The following is a 26,163-nucleotide window of genomic DNA, read 5'->3' on the forward strand; positions in this document are numbered from 1 at the left end:
CATTAAGCCGGCCTTCACTGGTGTACTTCACTGGGCCTCAACTCAGGATAAATAGGACACAGAGTAACCAGAAAATAAATGGAAGGGTCATCTCAAAGGAGGCAGCAGGCAAGAGGAGATTTGATTGGATTGTGAGAGAGACACCTATGTTTTCAAAGCCCAACACAACTACACAAAAACTGACAAACATCATCAATAAAAGAACACAGTACACTAGTATTTCAGATAAGAGAGTTATTATACATTGCTTGGAAGTGAGATTGCATCAGGGATGAAAGATTTCTTGAGTCTATTACTGTTACACATGGGTACACAGAGTCATCTCCCAGATGGGTGTAGTGTAAATTCACATCGAGAGGAATGAGACACACACTCCACAATGCTCCTGGCCTTCTTTGCAACCCCCTGCTTGTAAAGGGCATACTGTATACTGTAGGTTTATTTGATCCTACTGTAAACAAACAAATTTGATTTGCCGCAGTGATTTTGCTGCTTATCTTCACTAATTTTCCCAGCCTCTTAAAATGAACAGTACTGATGTTGCCGTGTCCTTAATGAGATGTCTGTCTGTGTGTTTGCTTAGTACCCCTGCACTGAATGAGAACCAGACTTTTAAGATAGGGGACTTTCTCTCCTACAGTGTTGAAAGTACTGATTTCCCAGTTGTGGAATCCACAGACTAAAGGACAGCTCTTCTTACTGTAGTTAGTGGTGCGCTGTTTGTTTAGCAGTGAAATAGGGTCCCATTCATTTAAAATGCATTTAAGACAAAGATTTCGTCTAGAGCAGGATCCTTTGTTTGATAAGACACAGGCTACTTGTTTCCCCCTTTTCCCCATTTTGTCTGTACAGTAAGTCAGGAGAATTCAGTGTTGTCTAGGTCTGTAGAAAGCAGGGCTCTGGGATCTCATAGATCTGTTATTGTAGTATCTCTATATAGCCAGAAACATTTTGTTGTGTATTTGCACTATTATTGTGAATAAATATTTGTCCTTTTTACTGCCTGGTCATTAATCTATTGTCAAGAGTATTTTATTTGTCCCAGAGAACAAGGAAATCGTGTGCTATGATACAATATTTCCTGACTGTAGAGGGTGTATTTTTTATTAATATTCCTTCCTGCAGTCTTCAGCATTCCTTACCCTAAATGACCAATAGCTCTTTGACATCACAGATATTTCAGACAGATAAGTTTACATTGATTTGCATTACCGGACGTATATGATCTGTCAAAACGCATGCGAGCAGCTGTTAATTCTCCTGAGTTAGAGTTGTTGCACATGGGACTTTGAGCTGTAAGCAGATTTTGCTCAACATTCGCATTATGGTAAATACATATGTTTATTGATCAGGCAATTACAAAAATAGTCTACAGATCAACAGGCTTCAGTTTTGAGGCTGCTCAGATTTATGCTACTGTATCTTGATAAGGAAGGGATCAATAAGACACATCTACTGTATGTGCACAGCAGCACTTAGTGAATCTTTTTGTCTCCTCCCTTCCTTCTGTTTACACACACTAACTGTGTCATTGTTCATTCCTCTGTAGAGATTTTTTTATCACTCTTAATCTCAAGTGAGACAGAGTGAGTGGAAATGATTTATTTTGCAGTTTCCAGGTGCACACCTTGGTTCTGCAGTTGCAAATGAAGTGTTCTTCCTGGCTGATGCTGCCATTGTGGAATGTGGTGTTATTAAGGTCTAAATGAGCAGAAACTAATTCTGTCCCTTTGCGCAGAAAACTTGCAGCCAGCGATTATCTGCTTGATCTTGGAGTGTGAGTGTAGTGGCATGAAATGTGCTTCATTCGTGCCAAAAGCCTGCTGATCTACAATGAGAACTATAAGCAGCATGATATCTGAGACTTTTAAAAATGTTTACAAACCTGATCTATGCCAGTTGGCTTCTTGTATTGGATGACATCCGTTGGTATCTCCTTTAGAAGCCTTCAGAAATATACAGTTTTAGAAGCTGTGGAATTTATAGTGAAGGCAATTGAAAGCACAATGCAAATGGTAAAGGACAGCGGCAAAACTCGCCTTAATGCTGGAATGATTGTGTCCGTGCAATGGTAAGTGTACACTAATGACACTTGCTGAAAGCCATTTCTCAATTAAAATGAATAAACAATTACTAACTGTCCCCTTTTTCTGCTGTTTTCTTACAGATTTCCCAGAACCTGGGAAAGATGTACAGCGAGATGATTTTTGTAAATGGGTTTATACATTGTGACCCCCACCCAGGCAATGTGCTGGTCAGGAAGTGCCCGAAAACCAGTGAGACTGAAATTATATTACTCGATCATGGGCTGTATCAGGTGAGACACCGTGCCCTTTAGTGCTAGGCTTCCAGGAAGAAAATTTATCACTTATTACACACTCAGTTATTCGTTGTCACAAGAAAGCAGCACACGGTTCAGTTTGGGAAACATATATTACTAACCTTTTCATAGTTGAAAAGTGCAGTATAGTTAGAAATTAGGAATATTTTAACTGTGCTTTTTTAGAAATGTTTAAATAAAGATTGTGTGGCATAAAATTGATCACTTGGGAGCATGTTGGTTTGTTGGGGTGACATAGAAAGTCAGAAGATTTAAACACCAGTATTACATGGGAAACACTTTCACACAGGAATAAATAGATCACTTGAAAAAGATTGTCCGAAATATCTGCTTCAAGCTCAATGGAGAAATGCAGTGAGATTGGGAAATATAATAAATTAAAGCAACACTTTAGATTTTTGGGGGAATATTTCCATTGTTTTATTTTTATTTAGAATTCAAGGGATTAACACACAATCAGACACAGTTGAAAAAGTAGCAACATATAGACAACAACATTTAGAAAAATTGACACGTGTCAAGTGATACTTGTTTGAGAATAATGTTTATAAAAGATTTCTGTGGTTATTAAAAAAAAACAATACTCGTTCTCCCTTATTTCCATTGTTAATTATTAATTTGTTTGTCTGACACTTTTAATCAAAGTGACCTACATGGGTAGCCGTTAATCCTGCTGTGCATTTGACTGGAGCAATCTGAATGATGTTCCAGCTCAAAAATGTGGCAGCAGTGCCTCACCTGGGATTTGAACTACAACCTTCTAGTTACACGTTCAGAGCCCCGACTGACTGCTAATCTACAATGTTGCCATTGTATGAATTATGGAAATAATTTGCCATTAAAGATTCTCTCTTTTTATAGTGATAGTTTGCTCTGTGTTTTAATTCCTCTGTAGCATTTCCTTCCACTATACTGTAAATGTGGTTCCATTTTAATGTCGTATAAAGTGGAACACATCTTGATCCTGGCACATACAGTATAAGTCTTTTTCCTGTTAGAGATGGCTGTTCTTTTATTTAATTTTATCAACTGATATAAAAGGATCCTAAATTTTTACTTACTACTCTTTAAGTTAATTCCAGCTAATTTATTTCAGAGATCCATGAAGTCCTGGTAAATGAATGTAAATGGTACCATGCTGTTCAAATGTATTATATCTTTCCAGGAACATTTAGAGCAACTTGTGGTGTTTCAACCTCATGAAATAAATTTTTGTGATGGTGGGCCCGATCACGTTTTAAAATGCTTAGATACTGAGATGACTTATGGGAGTTTTGTGCCTTTCTATTTATAAATTTAAATTTAAGGCTGAAATAAAGACTCTGACCTTTAATGTGTGATTCCAGTCTGCTCGGATGTGTGAAGTTCAGAGCGTTTTTCTTCCCAGATCCCTGTAGCATGATGAAGCTGCTTGGATTCGTGCGGGGATGCAGGCTTTCTCTGTCAGTGCCCTGACTTGGTCCCCTCTCTTCCTCTCCCCGCCAAGGTGCTGGACCAGCAGTTCCGCCTGGACTACTGCCGCCTTTGGCAGGCGCTGATGAAGGCAGACATGAGAGGCACAGAAAAGTACAGCCGCCGCCTGGGAGCCGGCGACCTGTATCCCCTCTTTGCCTGTGTCCTGACTGCCCGGTCCTGGGATTCGGTCAACACTGGAATCAGTCACACTCCTGTCACGCATGCAGAGGTATTCTGTTCTTTTTTTTTCTATTGGATTTTTCCCTTCTTTTCCAAGAAAAGCCCACTCTTCTACAGGCCAGTGCAGGGAGGGCCGTTGCCACAAGAACCAGATCAGAGGAGCTGTCCACTGACACGGGGAGCTTGAGCCCATTCCACTGCCACAGTCTCATTCTACCCTGTGCGATCTGGCCCTCTCAACTAACGTACCCAAGCTTAAGGATTTGTAACTGCTTCCTCGAGTAAAATAATTAAAATCTCAAATTAATTTGACATTCAAAACCTCAATTCAGTTAAAATAAATTAAGTCATCACTAATGCTTGGCACTGCGAAACTACACTTTTGTTTTTTTTTTATGATTTCGCAGTGTTGAAGACTAAGCCTAACTGTAAGAGTTATTTTAGCTTTGAAAAAAAAATACAAGACAAACATTTGAATATTGTATGTTGTACAGCCTCATAAACTTCAATTTATATTCATTAATAAAGACAGGCTATAATTGGAAGCTTAACATATCACTACTGTATATGTGTCAGCCAAAAATAAAGGAGTTCAAGGTTGTGATTAGAAATTACGGATGACTGGGCTTGGACAAGTCTGAAGTTGTGTGTGGGAGGCGGACCATCTGTGTCAATGGGTAGTACACTTGTTTCCAGTTTGATTACGCAACCTTCAGGGTAACTCATTGTGATTGAAGATGAGATTTCATTACATCATCACAGCAGGGTCCTAAAATTGTCCCCAAAAAAGCCACTTGCACTGAAGTAAGCAAAGATATACAAATATACAAAACAAAAGCAAGAATTTATTTGCACTTCTGCGTTTAAGCACTTTATAAATTACAGCATTTACTTTCACCAGTACTTTTAGGAAATAGATTAACAAAATTCCATGAAGTCCTATGATAATGCCTATAAAGAACAGAATGAGGAGAAATATTTTTTTTCTAAAACAAGAAGCTGCTAGTTATCCTTAGTTATCCTTACACTCTTCCCACTGCATAGATTTTATGCTTTTATGTCTTTTTGCAAAGAGCAGGGTTTACAAGAGGGTTACAAAGGAGATGAGGGCATTTAGCCCAACTAACTTGTTTGGTTGCTAGTAGTTGATCTGAGGTTCTCTGCCAGGTCTTTCTTGAGCAAAACCACAGCACTGGTTTGATTTCAGCTGCATTGCAGGGTAGGTAATTGCTCCTTCAACACTTTCTGTACGGAAGAGCCTCCTGCTCTCAGTCTGAAATGCACTTCCACTTGTGTCCTCTGGGTTGAGGAGGTTTGAGGAGGCCTGGGTGCTGATGCTGCCCAGTGCGCTTGAGGATGTTGGAAACTTGTGCCAGGTTCTCGTGCGAGGAGGGAGGGACGGCTCTCACTGGCGCAGCACAGCCGATTGGCCCACACAGCTGGGGCGGAGCTCTGCCAGTCATGGCTTCTTCATGGGTCCTGACCTCTGTGTGCGGGGATCCTACCAGGTGCGAGAGGCTTTACTTTCTTAAGCATTAGAAAGAAATGTAAAGTACCACAACTATAAATTATTTAGAGCTACAGTATACACACTGTATACGGGAGCCACATACTGTATATGTGCTATTTTCAATTGTGAACAACACTCAGATTATCAAAGTAACCACCAGTTTGCAAGAAACATAAATGTTTAAATAAATGAAGAATAATCAATACCATTTCTTCATATGCATTAAACCCTAGACAGTCTTTTTTTTCAGTTTTACTCCTAGACTTCAAACAATTGTGATAAGTTTTTTTAGGACTTACTGTATAAAATGCATTTGTCATTTGTAAAATTCAAACAGAATAGTAGTCAGTGCAGCCAGGCAAAGCCGTCAGGTCTTGAAGGTGGTGGATAAGTGCAGTGCTTGAAAATGTTGGCTCTGGATTAAGAGCTGCAGCCCCCTGACCTTCCTGCTTCTCAGCAGCCGCTGCGAATGTGACAGAGCCTCTGCAGCTTCCCTGCGGAGTGACAGGAGAGCTACGTCGAATGCGTGATCTGTTTGCTTTCGTTCTATAAAAAAGAGAAACTGCACAAGCTTAACAACTTCAAACTGACATTATAGTTAAATTTAACACGCTATAAAAATGCTCCCACTGACAACCACGAAGCAATCTGTGGGCCGGGAGGGAAAAAGAGGGTGAAGGTTTGTGTGCTGATAAATTCTTTTTCTGTTGTCTCCTCCTTTCTTAAGAGGATATTCCAGGTCATCAGTTGAACAATAAATAGATTAAGTATATAACCTTATTGAAAGGGCTTTCCTTCTTCAGAGCCCCTGCATGCATGAGAGCACTCTCACCTGACATGGGCAAGTCTGTTACGTTCCACATCATGATTTTCATAATACTTTCTTCTTATTTAGAAGATAGCAAAACAGTGAACGGTGAAATTCTTCACTTCACAGCCAGTTTGTTTCACTCCCTTTCCTGCAGTTCCTTTTGAGAAAACCTATGCACGTCATTCACTACTTTCTTCAGTTTTTTTAAATGTAGTTTGTTTCTTACAAATATAGTCAGATTTTTTGTAACACCAAAATTGCGTTGTGAAAGGATGTGTTTGTTGCTAGAAGTCTGTATAATTGCTCAAGGAATCCAGCCTTTTAACTTTTGCAGATTTGTAACAAAGGAATTCTCATTTGCTATTACTTTGTCTTCTGTTAACATTGCTAAATGACATTAATTTTTCTCCTGTACAGAAACTTCTGAACAAGCAATATAATTCATTCTGTCAGGGGCTTTGAGACTTGATATTTTAGCATGCAAGAAAAATACATTTTTGGTAATATTCTGCACTGAGTGACTGGTGATTGGTTAGCCTAACCAAAGCCATAATAAAATACAAAGAATTGAAGTAGAGAGATTTTCTGTCTATTAAAACATGACAGTGAATTTCTGTTGTAAAGACTGAGTGCTGTCTCCAGAGGCCTCTGAAATAAAAGTACTAAAACCCCTGGTACAGTGTAGCTCTTCTCTGGGATAAGAGGAATTTAAAACTTTATTTATTAGCTCCACTAAAAGTGTGCTACTCTGAAATATGATTTACATCATAGCTAAATTTTGTGTGTTACAGGGCTCTTCGCAAAGTGAAAAAATAAATAGAAACTTCAAAAAGACAAACTGGCCCAAAATGAAAAGGAAATTTTTATTCCTAATTTCCTGTTTAAAATTGAAAATTGTACACATAGGCTTTTTTCTGTTTCCTATCTTTCTCCATACTTGGCAGCCTGCTGATGGTTTATTCTGCACCATGTACTGTATCTTGATATTGTGTGTGCTGCTTTCTGTCTTCTTGGGCAAGATTCAGCAGAAACAAAGAGGATTTGTAACTCGGAAAATTGACAGGTAAAGGCCAGGATAAATAAGGGAGATAAGGAGAACTGGATATATACACTTAATAACTGTTATTGAGCTGCTCTTCATACTGATTTTAACGTTATTTAAAAATGCTCAAATTTTAGATATAATATACTGTATAGTGATAAATCCACTGTAATACAGTGAATGGCAAGAAAATATAATTATTTTTTATAAGTATTTTTTGGTTTTCACAGTAGCAGTATATAATCTTAATAAAACATTGTAAAGGTTATTGATTGCTCTAGTTTGTCTTTAGTGATGGCACAGTATCACCCTGGGAATGGCATAGTTGTATTTTTAGATCATCAGTCTCTGCATCTTCAAATCAAGTGTGTATAGCAATTCTTGATGACTAGTCAATCCTTCAAAGCCTAGTATCAGTAGTGTTATATCTGATTCATTGGTTTTTCTCTCTCTAGATATACAGTATTGTTCCAGCTGTTGTGACTATTGAAGTGTCCTTAAGAATCTAGATACAGTGGTTAACACCTGGCTAGGGTACACATTTGAAGTTATTGGTAAGGAAAGAACTATGGTATTTACCATGGTATTTAATTATGGTAATAACTGCAGTTGTGCTCGGTGCGAGACTCAAAATAATTTCTGCTTTACCTTGGTTAATTAAGTTCTGGAAGAGACAGGAAGACAGAGAGGAGAGTGGAGGACACAGAAAATAATGCATGTTCCAGGCAAGAGGTCCTTATCCAGATCATCTAGACAGACCAGGTTCGAGTTAAGTACTTGAATCTTGCTAAGAGAGCTTGCCTATCTGTTGTTTTTAGGTAACTTTGATTTCCTGTATGGAGAATCTCTTAATTAAAAAACAGCCTCTCCTGGTTTTTGGGTGCATTTTTAGTATAGGGAGATAGTTTTTCCATTCACTTTGTTGCCTCCAGATTTAGAGAGATTTAATACATGTCATATTCTGTTGTTTTAGAAGGTGGCTTTATATTCTTTTGGCCTTTGTAGGAATTATAGAGGATTTGAATACTTGATATTCAAGTCTGGGATTTTTCTGGTTGGTCAGGACATAGGCATAGGCATGGGGTATTTTCTTTATAAGTTTCAACAGAGTGTAACCTGTACATTGCATGTTTATGTTTTGTGTGTCATTCTCATCGTTAATAAATATTTGCCTGAAATGTTAAAAAATATGTCTGACTTCTTACTCTTTTCACAAAACCTGTCAAAGAAAAAAGAACTCAGTTGCCTCTAATTATAACTCAGGTATTTTTTTGGCAAAATCTGTACAAGCCAAAGCTTATGAATATTTAATTTACTTATTGATTAATCCACTTGGACTATTTTTGATATTTTCTATTTTCATAACTCCCTATTTGTAGCAATGTTCTTATTCAGTTATTTTACATTAGTAACATTTATCATTATTAATAGACTCATACTATGAAGATAAAAGGAGATTGACAATGGTTTTGCCTTATTGTATTGCTGAATCCTCATCATCAACAAAAAATACTTTTCTGCTTTGAAAGCCATTACAATTAAATTACAATTATAATTGTATTGTTATTATTATTGTAATGAATTATACCAAATTCATCATAATATCTAGGATAAGAGATGAGAGATATGAGAAAATAAATGTCTGAAATTTGTAAATGGCTTCATAGCTGTCTAAACTGGATCATCAAATTAGTTTTTCTATTATCTTTTTCTATTATTCCAAAATGAGCCGGCTGACCATGAGTTTGGAGCCTGTTCTGTAGCACATCCCTGCAGTCTTTTGTGTCTGTGTAAGGTGTCTGACTGGGGCAGCTACCTGAATTGCTTTGCCTCTTATTTGAACAATATTATTTACGGAGAGAGTGTCATTTTGAATTCAAAAGGGCAGCATATTATTACAGCCGCCTAGTCATACCTGTTGAGATATGTAATGTTATAGCTGCTCTGGGTATCTAATTAAAAGGTTTAAAACAAGACTACCAGACTGGTGTGTCAAGATAATGAGTTGCAGAGGGTTAAGGTTTAGGAATATTCTGTATTTGCTGTGTAGTAATTGTGACCTTTTATGGCAGATGTGAATCAAGTGCTGGGTAGGTCAAGCACTCAGTCCAGAACACTCTGCTAGCTTTCCTGTTATTGATGATGTGATTCTATCCTCTTCAAGGATCAGAATTGTGTGTGTAGGTTTAAACCTGCCCCGAGGGTCTTTGAAGGCCATGTACCGTCTACATAAAAAATGTATAGAGCTTTTGTTCAGGCTTTGCTCTAATTTTGATGAACTACTTACAGTAAATGTATTCAGCACTCTGGAAATACCGATACCTCTATTCACCTCTGTCCATTTTTACTTTGAAGACAGAATTTGTGAGTCACCCACTAAGTGTTTAGTCATAGCTCAGCATTTTCTTCTGACTTGGTATCGAGGTGATTTTGAATGGAGGTTTAAGCAGAAAGTTAAGGTGCATTGTGATCCATGTTCTTTGTAGTTACAGTACTAACAGCGTGCTCTTCCTTCTCTGATTTAAGTTTTAGGCACAATTAATAGAAATTTCGGACTGCCTTAGAGATTTCTTGAAGATGACTGAAAATGGACAGGAAGAGCTTGTCCTCACTGAAAACATCGGCGCTCACTAAACCTTTTTTGGATCATTGCCCACTAAGACCTTATCTGTAGGAAAATTAATGAGTGCCTCTTGTGTGGTCTCCTGGGAGTCCGCTTGACCCATGAGCCACAGCAGAGGTGATTACAGGGCTGGTTTCATGCTAGTGAGGGTCTTTTCTGAGTGACAAGCTTCCAGGCTTTTTATTATTTTCCTACCTAGGAGAACTTGCTAGGCCCATTCTGCTGGTGTGCCAGCATTCTCTCTCTTCTGGTCCGCAGCAATCTGGTCTTTGATCATTTTGTTTAGCATTTTATAAAAACTTTTATAAAACATAAAATCACTAGAACATTAGCAAGAACATGATTTGAGTAAAATTAATGGTAATTCATTAATTAGGTAACAGGTAAAAAAAAATGCAATAGGAGGAGATGTACAACACCATGTTAATTTGATTTCCATTAAAGTTTTAAGATTCAGGACTTTGTTAAAAAAGAGGTACTAAAGAGCTGTTCTTTAAAACACGGTAGAGCAGTTTAAGAGCTCCACTCTCACTGGAGCGCATGAGTGGCATCTGTAATGCTCTTTTTCTTTTTTTTCCAGAAGGTTAGAGACAATTATAGCAACTTGACTCTCTGTCCCGTTACCTGGTGTGAGTCAAACATCTGAATGGTATAATGGCTCTCCCTAGAGTACAAATTACACTGTGTTAATGAGAACACAAGGCTCAGGTTCTTAAAGACCAAGGTGATTAATCACACCAGAAACCTCAACGCCGTTTTCTTTTTACTTTAATTTCTTAGTCAAACTGTGATTATGTCTGACAAAAATCTCTTTGTCTTCAGAATACATATTTTAGCTAAACAAAGATTAAATTAAATACATTTTTTGAACTCCAGATTTTTCACACAAGTAATTCCATTATTTGTTAAGAAACAATGATTTATTATCTCGCACTCTTACAGCTGTTTTAATCATTGATAGAAAACTACAGTGCATTTTAAAATATCAAAAACATTTTAGGCCCTTTTAAAAAAGCAAAAGATCAAGATATCTGATGCAAGTACGCAAATATTCATTCAATGAGAACATGGGTCACAGCAAATTTTTAGATCTTTCTCATTTTGTTAAGTTTAAATGGTTGTATTGGAGCTGTCAGAAAGAATCTGTTCAGAGCAGGAGCGACAACCAAATCCTTTCACAGGGCAAAGCATGGAAGCTCGACCACTCTGTTTCATCAGACAGAGACCCCGGCTATAAAGCTGTTGAATATTTAAAGACCCATAAAAGAGATGAAATGTCTGCATTAGAAGAAATTTGTGCAGTTAATGTTTATTTTTTATTTAAGAGACCAATTAACTTGAACATTCACTCCAAAAGCTCACATCTTAAACTTCTTTAATATTACAAATATATTAAATAACATGAAATATGATTTATTGTAAATTTTAATGTGTATTATATATACTAATTTCTTATGAGGCTCATAGCTGAATGTGCAGCTACTGGCAGATGCCTTCTGAGAATGCTCGATTTCATTTTTTGTATCTTCTAATAAGAACTTCTTATTTATTTTGAAGTATGCTTTCTGCCATATTTATCTTATTAATGAGAATTTAGAATCGCAAGGGACCCGGTGGGTTCAGAGTTTTTTCTTCCACACTCCACTTTCTTCCATATTTCAGTGTTGCAGAATGGCTGTTTGATCATTGGTCAGCAGGGATGATTTTTAATTGCTTTTTTTAAATACCCACAGAGCAGCTCAACACTGTGAGAGAGTGGAATACTTAATGTGTAATCCCAGTACAACAGAGTTACAGACAATATAATTTAAGTCCTTTGCTGCTGATATTCGTATAGCTCCCCACCATAGCCCCTCATTCTGTAGGCTTCACAGTGCCCTGGTTCCACTTCATAGACATCATTCATGATTCCCATGTACATGTCTTCAAGATTTAATTGGCTGCTATTAACCAAATCAAATGTTGCTTTAGAAAGCGTTGCACACTTAATACTTTAAGACAAGCATTGCAGCCATCTTTGCCTCTGTTACTTTAATTGCTTGCTCTTCCCAGGTGTGCTGGGACTTACTTCCACCTTAACCCTGTGTCTGTGTCTGCCTTCCCAGCAGGCTTGGCTGGATGATTGACTAGCATAAGATTGTGGCTGAATGGCTTGACGATCATTCCGTCTGGTGAGTGGGAAGTTTGCAGCCTGTTTAAAAGCTTGGGGTTATTTTTCAGTTCAGTTCTGTGCAAAGTTTGCCTGGCCTCACCCTTGCATCGCATCCCCTGATCTCGTTGAAGAGTCATTTTCATTTTGTATTTTAATTCCTAATTGGCGGCAAAGTTAACTTTAAGCACCAGAGTTTATTGTATGCTTTACGTGATAAAGGCCTTTTGCTTCACTGCAAAAAGCCACCTTTTGCATCCTATCAGCGCGGCTTAACATAAGTGTAGAGAGAGGAAGTGGAACCTTTTGAGATTGGCTTTTCATAGAAACTACCGTAGTCACTGGGTCATTAGGATTTGCTTCATTGACCCTTCTGGTTTGATAATTTGACAATCGATTATGAAGGATGGTGATGATGATGATGACCATTATTACATTAGTATGCACCATAGTAGTGTTGTAATTTACCAGTCAAGTCCTGTGGTAATTCGCTTCTTAACTGCTTAATGCTGAGTGTCTCTCCATGGGTTCTCGTCTGTGATTGGTTGTGTAAAAGCTCTGGTTAATAGTAACATGGTATTTCATACGACTGCATTTATTAGTACCCTATTTCTCTATTACTGGAGGTTCAAAGTGGTGAACAGAGTCACTTTGTACAGCTGCTCCCATTTGTACAAGACTTTAGTACAAGTGAGTAATGTTGATTTCCACAGAGTCTCCTGACTGAGTGTTCTCACTGCATGTCAAGATGATATAAATATTACTTTTTAAACACTGCTTGGTATTGCGCCTGTAATAGGAACCTTTTTTTGCGTTTCACACCGGCTTTAAGAGCTGAAAGTGAAGTGAAAAAAAAAACATCTGGATAAGAAATTCATTCTACAGCTCTCCTGGAGACCAGACTTCTTGATCTTCTTCACTAGAACATGTTGAGTCATTCATTCATTAAGAATGTCACCTGACAGCAGAAGAAACCACTGTTTAACTTATTACCCAAAGGCATAGTCCAGACATCTGTACAGTATCTCTACAGGTCTCTTGCTGGGAATGCATAAAGTGCAGTGTTTAGTTCATTCAGATGCTGGTTAATTCGCACAGAAAGCATTTTGTTTCGTGTTCTACATCATTGTCTTGTAGAGCTCTTTCAGTTTTTTTGAAACATAAGCAATTTGCAGGGAGGTTTCAATCAGTACATCAAATCAAATTCCTGGAGCACTGGAATTTAAATAAATCCAAGTGAAAAGCAGACCCTGAGCAAATGGACTTTTGGAAAAGATGTGTATGAATTTGAGAAATGTGGGTTTTTATTCTTTGGATAATGATGTACTTGTAATTGTACATGAATGACTTGAAGTGACATCAAAGCCATTTAGTTATTTTGGAGCACATCTGTTAAATGTGCGGAGGTCAACTGTTTCAGTACACAGGCTTAATTGAATGCTATCTTACTTAGCGATATTCCAGTTCATTAGGACTGTAATCAGTTGGTAAGACCTAAAGCTCTGTTGTGTGCAAACAATCAATGCACCGATCTGACAGCCAGTTGTACTTTTTTACATTCACTTGCAAAAGTGTCCATATAATTAACCAGGTAGGCTAGAAAGGTTTGGTAGAATGATTGTTTTGCATTTGAACTAACCTAAGTGTTGTGAAGCTACAGCTGGAGAAGTTACATTCATCCTACTAATTATTAGTTAATGAAATGAGGAACCAGTTGTTACAGTGTTCCGTTAGCATTCAAATGCAGCCTCATAATATTTATTCAAAGTGAAAATTTAAACAGTAATTAATTTTTTAAAAAGTTGGATATAGAGCTTTGTTGCCTAGTTACCCACTACATGAATTTTTGGGATGATTGTAACCAGGGGGCAGTGAACAATTTTTCAGAGACAGAGCAAGTGCATCACAGTGAGGGGTGATGAGAGAGAGAGAACTAAGAGCCTATTTACTACTGTAAGAAAGTCGCAAAACCATAAAACGTATTCAATAATTTCAGGTGGCTTCATAACACATTAAATTAATTATTAGGAAGCATATCCACAATTTTCCTCATTGGTGTAACATGCTTCAGATTATTTAAATGCCTTGAATTATACCATGCTTATGCATTAGCTTCAATGTCTTATTCTGCAGGAATTGCTAGTTATGGTTCCTAATTAAAGCCAAGCATTAGAAGGCCACAATTGTGACCCTGTGTGACCCAGAACAGCCTTGTTCCTCCAGTGTCCACTATACAGTAGGTGTCCTTCATCCTTAAGGAATATAAAAAAGTCTTTTTCCTCATGCACTGGAGGCACGAATTTCAAATACCATAAGCCATGGAAAGCTAGGAGGAGTACTGTATGTTTCATATCACATTCTGAAAGGAGGACAATTCAGATGGATTTATCTTATCAGTAATAACCGCCACTCACCTATTCTGACCAAAATTCAAAATTAAAGAGTGCATCAGGGCTAGAGTGTGTTTTGACATGAGTGGATGCTGTGTATTGTGAAGTGCATTTTTCATTCAAGTGGGTAGGATAGTGTTGCACAGTAAACACAATACAGTCTGACTGCAGCAGAGAGGTTGATGTCAGAGCTTCTCAGTGCTTTACAACCACGCAGCAGTTATTACACTGGGATATAGTGTACAGATCAATCTCATTTTGCGCTGTTAAGAGGTCCCAGTGGAAAGTCCCTAGGCCTGTTTTCATATCTTTCTGATCACGAACACCAGAAGAAGAGTCTCGCAGCCTCCAGTCACTTATGTCACTGTCGTGTCACGCAGACTGAGAGACTTCAGCAATTATTTGTAAAGCGTCCAAACAGTTTTTCGTTATTCTGTCATTCCGTGTACCTTCGAAGTCAAGTGGCTCAAACTGTGGATAAATATATTTCATGTGTAGTGTTTACCATTCAGCTGAGCAAAGTCTGATGGACTGGGGAGTCTGTGCATGCCTTGGCCTTCTTACTGTACATTCTTGAATTGATCACTGTAATCAATTACTTCCTCCATTGTGGATACTGGCCTTGTCTGCCTCTCACTTTCTCTGTTGTCAGTGCAGTTAAGTAAGATGTTAGGCAGCAAAAGTGAATAATGGATATATATTTAATGTTCTCATAGTGTATTGAGAACACAATTTTTTATTATTTTTGTGTGTATAGAATATCGTTACAGCTGTAGGTAACTAGGGAGTGTCTCTAAGAGGTTAGATAAAGATAAAGTGTGCAACACCTGGCTGAGATGTAGGGGGTCCAGGGGTTATATAACAATTTCTTTCATTGCTTTACCAGAGATACCAGAGACTACTACACCTGCAAGCTTACAGTTTGATATAAAACACAGTTTATTGCTATAATACAAATGCTTGAAATATATTAATTCATTTTTAATCAGATCAAAGGGAGAAACGGGCTTGTGATGGGAAAAACTGCTTGTATGATCCCAGGGGTCTTCCCCTCCACACTGCCTTCTCATTCTGTCATTCCTTAAGCTAACTGAAAGTTTCTCTTTTAAATTTATCTCCTCAGTCTGATGGAGGAGAAAGAACTGTTCAATTGAACAAACACCTTTACCTCTGGAGGCTCAGTTAGGCCCACAATCATATTCTCATTGTTAGCACTGTGTCTGTTATCTAAAATTGAGTTTATTCTAAAATGAAAAGAGTAACTACTGAGCTTTGAGCCAATGAATGTCAAGTGAAAATTAAGACCCTCTAGGCTCAGGAAGGTAATGAATGTGAAGATTTAACCCCTTTCCTTCTAAATCCAAATGAATGTACATTTTACCTTACTAGGGTTTCTAGTTAAGGAAGTTAACAGGACAGAAAGCATTTCCCTTGATAATCCAAGTAATTAATTTAAATAAATAACTTCCGAAATATCTTTTTATTTTTTATCTTTAAGCAATGGACTTTTGCCTTGGATTTGAACTTATTTTTTAATGTCCACAAAAAATAAGGATGTCTTTTGAAGAACATTGATGATAATGAGAATATAATTTTTCATCCTAAATTAAGGAAACTCTGGCTTGGTTTGAACAAGAAGCAAGAAAAAGAAAAGAAAATAACAAATTGTTTTATCAACAATGAAACTGAAGTTGTACAGTCGGCTGAAATCAATATTTATGGAAACGGTATTTGGGGTGGAGCCAGGTAGGGGGAGCTAAGGAGGCGGGGCCTGAGGTCACGAGGAGGGCGGGGCCTGAGAGCACGAGGAGGCAGGGCCTGAGAGCATGAGGAGGCGGGGTTGGTGGGCATGAAGAGGCGGGGCCGGAGAGCACGAGGAGGCAGGGCCTGAGAGCATGAGGAGGCAGGGCCTGAGAGCACGAGGAGGCGGGGTTGGAGGGCATTGAGTTGTCAGGTTAATCAGAAGACAGCTGGGGGGGCAGACTAAGCCATAGAATATTCTTCCTTTTAAATCTGGGAGGAAGATCTAAGCAGTTGAAAAAATATCAGTATGGATTCAACCTGAGAGCAGGATTATCTATGCTGGGACTTTGCTCCAGGCAGCATCAGCATTACATTTGGGGAAGCTCAATTACTGGCACTTACTCCAGGAGATAAGTTACATGCCTCACTCCCAACTTTAGCATCAAAATTTGCAATCACGAAGAGGCTGAATGGTGTGGATCCTGAGGTGGAGAGATCTGACAGGGTGATTACACTTCATGCATATCATGCCAGTCTCTTGGAGCTTACTCGAGAGGCTGACGATGTGCTGTCGGTCTGTCCAGACGGGCCATCAGATGAGCTAGAACTGGAACTTCCCACTCATTCCAGTCCAGTCTCTCAGGGCAGCTGTAAGCCAGGTTTGGAGATGTATTTTCACTGCTGAGAGAACGTGCCCTGCTCATTACATATCACATTCAAACAGCCCCCGGTGTCGAGACTTGGACCAGGACATAGCGGCTGCAGGAATGCAAATAAGAATTGAGTGTCCAGTTCTGTTCTCACTCCATAAGGGAGAATGGTACAGTGCCATTAAGAAAGAGTTCTTAGTTTGTTAATGGGCCCCCATTAAATTCCTGCGCTCTGGTACTACTTGCTGAGCATTCCCTTTGATCACTGTACTGATCACCCTAACTTCAGTAGCCACAAATGCCCAGATCACACTTTGGTATATTGCCCTCCAGTCCATTTAAGAGCAGTTTATTGGCCTGTGTCACAGAACCAATGTGCTAATCTTCTTCCACAGACGGAGGTGGTACTCTTGTGGTAGAGACATCGGACAGAGCCAGCCAGAGGAGCTCAGATTGAGCTCAGGGTCATCAGGGTAATCAGGAGGCAACTGGGACTAATATATCAATATGTCTTTTGTCTGCCCTGTGATGGACCGGTGTCCTGTAAAGGGTGTGTCTGCCCTGTGATGGACCGGTGTCCTGTCCAGGGTGTACAGTGTGTGTTTGCCCTGTGATGGACCAGCGTCCTGTCCAGGGTGTACAGGGTGTGTCTGCCCTGTGATGGACCGCTGTCCTGTCCAGTGTGTACATGTTGCCTTGCGCCCATTCACCTTCAATGAGGCTTCAGCTTCTGCCATGACTCTGTACTTTATAAAGTGGTTGGGAAAATGGATGGACAGATACATCTGTAGTAAGGATAATGTATGATATATCTGTAGCAGGGATAATGCCTATAAGGAAAGCCAGGAAGATCTGAGGTAAAAGCAGATTCATTTTGATGGATTCTGACTGTACAGTAATGCACCGTACATTTTTGACACTAAAAGGTTAACTCAAAAAATTTACCCCCCCCCGACACAGACACATTTTGAAGCAGTTGAACAGTGCAATGTAGGCTCTTGCACAATTGTTCCATCACTTTCAAATAAATTAGCCTTTATTATAGAACATTTGCTGGGCCATTTTCTAACCAATGTAAGCCTTCATCTCTTCATGGGAATCCGTGTTACAGTCTGGCTCCTACTGTGCAAGACATTGCTGAAGTGGTTGGGCCTGTCATTCTGGACTGAAGCTGACTCCTCCAAATGCAACAAAAAAAAGGTCAGCTGTGAACCCAGGCTGCCCTCTTCATGTCAGATTTTTTTTTATCATCATAAAAGACATCATTATTCTGTCTGAAGTTTTTCAAGTCTGGCACTTGTTACAGCACTAGACGGCACAGTCTCCCAATTAAGCCGACAATGCTGAGGGCTGAACTCATGCACAGTTCACATACAGCGGATGCTGTGTGTGATTAAAAACAACAGCAGTAACAGAAAGCCTTTGTTGTCTGGAACAGTAGTGGCAAAAATGAGCAGTGCTTGATCTCAGCGTACCTGGATATTCACTCTGTCAGATTCAAAGCCAGAGACATGTGAAGACAAGCAGCCTGTTAAAAATTGAAATAGAAAGTAATTGCATGTATGCTGTGAACGTCAGACAACACGTTGAACTGTATTATGCTCCTGTTCTGGATGCTATCAGTGTGTGAGCACTGTAACAAAACATACCACTGTGACCACAAAATGCATTATCATGTTTATAACCAGACTTCCAGGAAGCCATCATATATTTTAGTGTCTCAGGGAAATTCTTTTATATTCTTTTTAATAAGGTAAAATATATTCTTTTATACATACCAACAATCACTATATTAATGAAATATTATTTTTTTAATAAAAAAGAACAATTTAAATTAAAAATAAACTGCTCTCTCCATTTATAAATTATATTTTCTTTTTAAGTGTGATGATTCATTATGGGCTGGGTGACGGAGTCTCTGATGGAGAACAGAGCAGGAAAGTATCTGAAGGACGAACGTGTAGGAGCTTCCTGGTTTGAACTGTCATTTTCACCAGTTGTCTTCCCCCAGTTGGTCAGGTGACCAAGAATGGCAAATCATTCCACACTGCTTTCTGGGAAACAAGGTTTTCAGGTTTCCACCTACAGCCCTTCTACGATGCATTCATTGAGCTTAGTTTTGGAGGTAGTAAAAAATGGAATGTTAGTTTTTTCATTATTTTATGTTTTTAATGTATTTATTTTGTATCATAATAATAATAAATAATTATATTTTTTCTCCCTGCTCATTGCATCACTCAGGAAGGGCGTATTCATGGTACTTAGTTACTGTAGATTAGTTTTCTTATGGGCCATCCAGTCTCTCTACCTCAACAAGGTTCACAGACCACGCAGAGGAAGCAGGAAGAAATGGCTCTGGGCTTGAATCCTTTCACTGTGTACCATAATGGGGATGTAAAGTAGGAAGAATAGACTCTTGCTCCTGTAATTGGGCTTGCGTTTGTCCCAAGGGAGAGGAGATTATATTAGGTCATTTGTTGTATTGTCCGGGATGATCAGTATTATGATTTTTAATGGTCCTTCTCCCTAGAGGAGGCACTGCAGAGCAATGCAGGGCTTCAAAAAATGTTGATGTGAAACATCCCCAGTCCCGAACAAACAGGCAACACAGAGCCAACACATGCATGTTTTGCCAAGTACTGTATGTAATGCACTCAACATTTTTGCAATGGTGTGTCAGATTTTAGATAGAGATAAGTAACTATGATTTACTGGTGAATTTATTCAAGGTTATCTTCAAAGTTTTAAAAAAGAAGAATGTTATACATTTTCTCTTCTCTCTCCATTTTCCCAAATGGATAACCTTAAATGAAACCTTGTACTGGTAAGTTTTAATATAAGAATTGCAGCCTTTCTGAAAACAGCTGCTTTCCTTAAAGATTGCAGCTGACTTGGCGTAAGCAGTTATAGCAAGGAGTTCTGATGTGTAAAGGATTAGTCACCACACCAAATTCTGTTATAAATATAGAACACTTCTGTTTCTTCCCGTACTCACAAAAAGAACATAGCTTATTTATTACGTGGCTAAAAAAAGCAAACTTAAGCATAGACATTTTCCTGGAGCTACAGAAACTGTGCCTAAATGTTTGTCTTAGTAACATTTTAAATGTATCAGAAGATCCAGGAATATAAGTTAAAGTATAGGAACAAGTAACAGGTTTATCCCCTGCTGAAAAGAGAAGAAAGGAAACACAACGTTTTGGCTGTTGAGCCTTCTTTGGGTGGCAAAGGAAAAAGTGTTAGATTTCAGGTGAAATCCTTTAGAAATAATATGATAACACCGACATCTGTACAAGAAATGGGAGGTGGTTAGAAAGCCTAGTCTTGGGACAGATCGCTGTGAAGAGCTGGAATGCTGGTTAACAGTGCTAAGTAACAGCATGTGGGAAAACAAAGTCTTTCTCTTCTTGCAAATCTGTTTCACTGATAGCCACAAAGTCATTTTCTATTTTGAATTCCCTTCAACCCTTGCTATTTACTAGACAGCCTTAAATAGATCCCATACAGCCATATCACAAATCACTGCATGGGTGTCAGGTGTGCAGTCAGCCATACATGTGTATTGTGAAGGCCTGGCTTATGTGCATAGTTGCATCTGAGGAATATATTTCTCCTCTACAAGGGTCTGCACAGGAGTAGGTGTACCAAGAATGCAGATAAATCTGAGCTAAAGTGGATCGACCTATTTTCTGTCTTTGACAAAGCCATAGTAAGGCCAGGAGTGAAAGTTTTTTATGATTAGCCCTGGGATGACTGGTATAAGAAATGTATTTTTATCATGAGTCCTTTGAAAACCTATAAAAATCAGATATGACAGAAAAATGAAGGCTAATTTTTGCTTTTAAGCTAGTACAAAATCATCCACATTCAGTTATGTGGCCAGACTGCATCTAGAGGAGATTTGCTTGCAATGACTTCCTCAGTGTTCCCTTAACTCCCAAAGTCCTCTTTTCTTTCCGACAACCCCAAGCACAGAGTTGCTTTTTCATCAAGTATGCAGGTGCAAAAGTAGCAATCAATCTGAATTTGACAGGCAAGGCTCACTGCCTGGCTCCTTACATGTAATCTCACGCGTCTCGTGACTACTGCAGATTGGCACTTATTCACTCATCACAGCCCCTCAGAGGAGTCAGTGCAGATACAGTCGTGTCGTCAGCACCAGTGCACCTTTCTCATTAAGTTTTGTCACGAGGAGGGTCTTTGTTTGTCTCAGTGCCAGTAGGGTGGTCCACAGGTCTCTTAGGCCAAAGTACAGTAACTCAACATTGTTGATCAGACATTGATCATTTGTTCATCTGAGCGAATGACTTAAGGGGGCCTGTCCAAACAAAATGTCCAACCGTGTCTAAAGGCTTTTTTCATTGTTTGTGGGATTGTGTTTAAATGTGGAAAAGATAGAAGGACTTAAAGGGATATGAAAGTTTAAAAATGTAATAAATGTAATTGATTGTATTTACAGTATATCATGCTTTTCATTCCAAGGTAATGCAAAACATGATTCAGTACGAAAGGGACAGAATGAAATGCTGTTGCAATTTTGGGCGCCTCACTATGAGAACATCAGGTCGGAATAAAGTGAGGAATTGAATTAAGGGGAGCTTCAGTGAGACAAGGTGCTACAGTACAAGCAAAGGCAGGATTTAGGCAGGACACTGGGGTGACACCCCTGCTTTTATAAACATTGCCTTGACATGGCCCAGCCAGTCAAGATTTCAGTTTAATATTTCATATGAAGCACTGCACCTCGCACAGAACAGTTGCTACTGTATAGTGGGGGAACTGGTTTGAAAATCCTGGTTCAGATGGAACAGAGTGTCATCTGCTGGTCAACCACCATGACCTCCAGCAGCTGCCTGGTTTTCTTTTGACATCTCCTATCTCAGTACTGACCAGGCCCAGCCTTGCTCAGCTCCAGAGGTCTGAAGAGATCAGAGAACAAGGTGGTAACAGTCAACGAAACAAGTTGGCAGTGATGGGGAGTTGCAATCAGTGACAATTATACTACAGATACACCTCCATGAGCCTTATCATATGAAGGGACTTTTATATCTGAAAGAGCAACCTGTAATGAGTTAATCAACAGCAAATAACACACACGACAAGAAAAACAACAAAACATTAGCTAGACAAAGAGAAAACCAAAGCAGCAAAATAGTTCTGGGTTAAGGTGCATCCAATTCTTCAAATGCTCAGAGATTCTCTCACAATGTGAATGAGGATGAGACTTGTTTGTTTAGGGACTGAAATAACATTCTTATGTAAGACCACATATGAATAGATGCAGAACATCAGAGTAATCCTAAATTGAGCTGAGTTCAATACGATGGAACAGGCCTGTATCGCAAGCAAACGGCCCGGAGTGAACTCAGCAGAGCAACACCTAGCTGATAAGTTATTGTTCCAGGGGGTGCTGCAATTTCTTAAAGACAAAGCTGAAAAATCCTGGGGGAAAAAATCCCTTTGATTTTGTTTTCTGTGGTTTGTAAAAATGGAGGATTGTAGAGGAGTTGATAAGGAACAACTGCAAAGAGAGGTGGGATGGTTTCCCAAACTCAGGGTTCATGACTCACAAATAGTTGCCATTAATAAAGAACATTTTAAATTAAAATTCTTAATGTTTGAACCCCTAAATTCCACACAACCAGTACGAAACTTGAATCCACTTAATTTACCCTTTAATCCTCCTCCTTAAATTATAGGAATAGAGATTTGAGGATTACAGGATAAATTAAATAGAAAATGCAGCTTTTACATGGCTTCTAAGCTCTTCAGTAATAGCACTCCAACTGTAGTTATGAAATGTAGGGAGACATGGAAGTAAATGACCAGTTGTTACACAAAACAAGAAAGCTGAAAATAGCCAAGTGAATACAAAGTGGTTTTAGGAAAAACTTTAAGGACAATTTTCCCTGAGAACATCATGTTACCTCTTCAGGATAAGGAAATATCCCAACAGGAACCAGAAGCTAGTTATACAGTTCTACTTTAAATGGACTACTGAATATCTGGAAAGCTTTCATTTACTGTACATTAATCCAATATTATAAAACAATTAATCAGGTTAATTTTAGAAGTGCTGTTTTTGTGTTCAGGTGGTGTCTTGATGCACCAGATCCTGGGTCTTGGGTTTGACCACTGACATGGGCACCTGCTGCATGTCTCTCCTTCTACACATGGCTTTTCCCCAAGTGCTCTGATTTCCTTCCATGTTCTGAACTCGTACAGGCTGGGTTAATTGGTGTTTCTAAGTTGTCCCGTGTGTGTGCCCTGCGATGGACTGGATTCTATACTCAACTATCCATCGTAGTGTAGGTGCTTTGATCCTTTCTAGGAATAACAGGCTTTCTGATAATTGACGCATGAATGTCTTGTATTCATATTCATAGAATAAAAACAGTAATTATATATTTTGTGTTATCTTTATTAACATGCCCATTCACACAGAATTGTACACACTGAAAGTCTGAGACCAATGGAGAAGACTGAGAAACGCCAGAGTTAGACTGAAGTGTGGGAATAAGAATGTGATATCAGTTGAAAGGGCTGAATTAGTAAAATGTCTCAATCACATAAATGTTTGTACACTAAAGTCTGAGTTTTAAGACTAAAATGTCAGACCAATGTTGTCCTTATTAGGACTGGGCTATTTCTAATGGGCCAGGAAGCTCCCACAAGGTCTGAACCTACCAGGTGTAATGGGCTTCCACAAACTACTGCAGTGGAGCATGGAGAGATGTTCATATTGAGTAGGGCACAGTTAAGGGTGGAGTCCTCTTTCTCATTTTACTACAAAAATAAAAACCATAAATAGAGTTATATATCAGTGTATAGTATGTACTTAAAAAACAGTATGCTTTAGTTTAGAGTTAATGCAGACTGTCTCTCCTTTCTTTGCTTTTGAACTGCTAAGTGAGTGTTTTTGAATGAACAGGATACTTAGGATTAATTTTAGATTTTGGGCATAATGTATATTTTATTTCACCTCCTTTTTGAGGATTCCTGGAGTCTGTGAATTTTGTACCATTAACCTTCAGTACTTTAAGATTCCAAATCACTTTGAGATCTGTGGGGTTTTTTATTTCGTACTATTTGTTTATTCTGCTGCACTTTTTCAATCTCACCCCTGTCGTTAGCTCCATGGGAAAGCCCTGTTCCTGAATGCTAATGACGTATATTTCCAGTTGTGAATGTTTTTTCCAGTGGTGAAATGAATGAGTGCTAAGTAGGCCGGGTTGAGAAATGAATTTCAGGCACTAGTAGTAGGTAGCAGTGGGAAAGCAATATAAGGTTAATGTAATCCTGAGGTCCATGTTACAGTACTTCTCCTCTGTGATGCGTTGTTTTTCATTTAACTATAGTGGGTTAGTCCTTCAGAACCATGTTTTTTTACTGGGTCACCTGCCAGAAATCAAAAGGCTGGACATGCTCAGGACTTCACCAACTCTCAGATCCTGCAAGACTGCAGCCATTAACCCCATGGCTGAACAAAATGTGCGACTCCTCGTTTGTGTCCTAAAAGCATCATAAAAAATAATAAATATGAGACTTATTGGCACATCCCGACTTTAACAAAAATGTGTAATGCACGTACTCAGTAGGTGCTGTTGACAAAACAGAAATGTATCAGTGTTTTTGGTTGTGATGCATGTTAAAGATTCTCAATGTAAAGACTGCTGACGGTGCAGTACCTGAATCAGCGCACAAGTGTGATGGACTTTATAGCAGTATCCTTCAGCCCTTCCTCTGGTTGGCAAAGATGCCATTCTTCTCTCTGAAGATCTGATTTCCCTTAAGCCAGACTGTGTGATTCCCGACTGCATGCAGAACATGCCCATCCCAGAGCCTCATTAAGCAGGGGCTTGAGCGCTGGCCTGTCATTCTGCTCCACTGTGCTCAGGAAACACTGTGCTTCCTGTTTCTCGCTGCTCAAAGGCTTTCCTCTTCACCTATTTAAATAAAAACAAAAACAGAGAAAACAAGAAGCTCACCTTGGACATTATGAGAAAGAAAAGACATTGAGTTCTTTTTATTTTATTAGCATACCTATTGTATACTCGAATACTAATAGCTACATTAGTTACATAGCCTCATAGCTACACTATCCTCTGTTCCTTTTTGTTTCACAGTGCTTATGCTATTTGTGCTATTGTGCACACAGTGGTCAACAGCTGAAAGCACCATTAGTTAATTTGATGCTTTTTATGTCTTCTGATGCGAGTCCACAATTTATAACCGTACAGTATTCTTGTGCACATGTCCTCTGCCTCTTAAATTCTACTCTCCAGGTTATCAGAGGGATGTCATTGTAACTGTTGTCTCCTGAGCCATTTCTAGGCTAATTTCCTTTTGCCTGACTTTGGACACATGCTCAGTTCCTACAATGCCAGCCCACTGTTTGGAAAACATCAGACTTGCGCCAGTAGCAGTAATCTCCGAATGTAGATATTGTCATTGGCTGGAGGGCAAACAGTTTCAGCATGATTTTCCACAGTCCCAACTGGTGAATCAGTGCGGGCACAAGGCACGTGCTGGATCTCATCCTTCCCACCTGCTGTTAAGGGCAGCATGTGGTCTGCTGGTCCAGCTGCTCTAGGCAGAGGACAGTCATGCTGCAAAAGCAAAACCAAGCAACCATCTTCTTCCTAATCGACATTTCACAGACTAACTTATTGTGCTGCCTGCAGTCGACAGTAGTCACACTATTTGTTTTGTAACAATTTGTTTGATGTGTTGTTGCTCTGATATACGGGGCTGGGAAAAACTGAATATTTTCATGGTAAAATTTTTCAATTAATAAACAGCACACACTGGATAAAAAAAAAATGAGGCTCAAATGTACAGGGCACCTCTTCTGAGCAGTTAACATTTTGAAACCTGGCTTTAATCCCTGCCTTTTAAGGTTCAGTAAGCCAGCAACCGGCGAGCATGGCCACTGTGGAAATGTTTTCGCCTGCAGCCTGAGCAGCACACCAGCGCCACACCAGACACAAGTCACGTAGGTGTCTGTGAAACAGCCATGCGCGGGGCTGAGAGGAGTCTGTGCGTTCAGATTGGGTTCAGCAGTATTCCGACAACACAGCTCACGTGTGACTCTTGTTCCAGCAGATTGTCCATTAACCCTGAGCTGGAGGTTCCAAGCATTTAGCTTGCAAAAAGAATGAAACAGTGATCACTCGCTTATAAAGAGGGCTGTAAAATGTTGAAAGGCTACGATTAGGGAAAACTGCGGAGCAAAATTAAAACTTGCATAGTATTAAGAGACAGTGGAG

The 26,163-nt window shown here is 39.1% G+C and overlaps 1 protein-coding gene across 4 annotated transcripts in view; it reads left to right on the forward strand.

Annotated features, from left to right (window-relative positions):
- adck1 (aarF domain containing kinase 1) overlaps window positions 1-26,163 on the forward strand; it is a 152,651-nt gene that overhangs the window by 117,931 nt on the left and 8,557 nt on the right. For 3 of the 4 annotated variants that reach the window (XM_015350419.2, XM_015350420.2, XM_006632266.3), the window contains 2 exons: window positions 2,168-2,317; window positions 3,828-4,025. In XM_015350419.2, coding sequence (XP_015205905.1) covers window positions 2,168-2,317; window positions 3,828-4,025 — 348 coding nt within the window. The remainder of the gene's footprint in view (window positions 1-2,167; window positions 2,318-3,827; window positions 4,026-26,163) is intronic. The other variant, XM_069192976.1, reaches the window with a different exon arrangement.

The sequence above is a fragment of the Lepisosteus oculatus genome, chromosome 8 (assembly GCF_040954835.1).
Source record: "Lepisosteus oculatus isolate fLepOcu1 chromosome 8, fLepOcu1.hap2, whole genome shotgun sequence".
Lineage (NCBI taxonomy): Eukaryota > Metazoa > Chordata > Actinopteri > Semionotiformes > Lepisosteidae > Lepisosteus > Lepisosteus oculatus.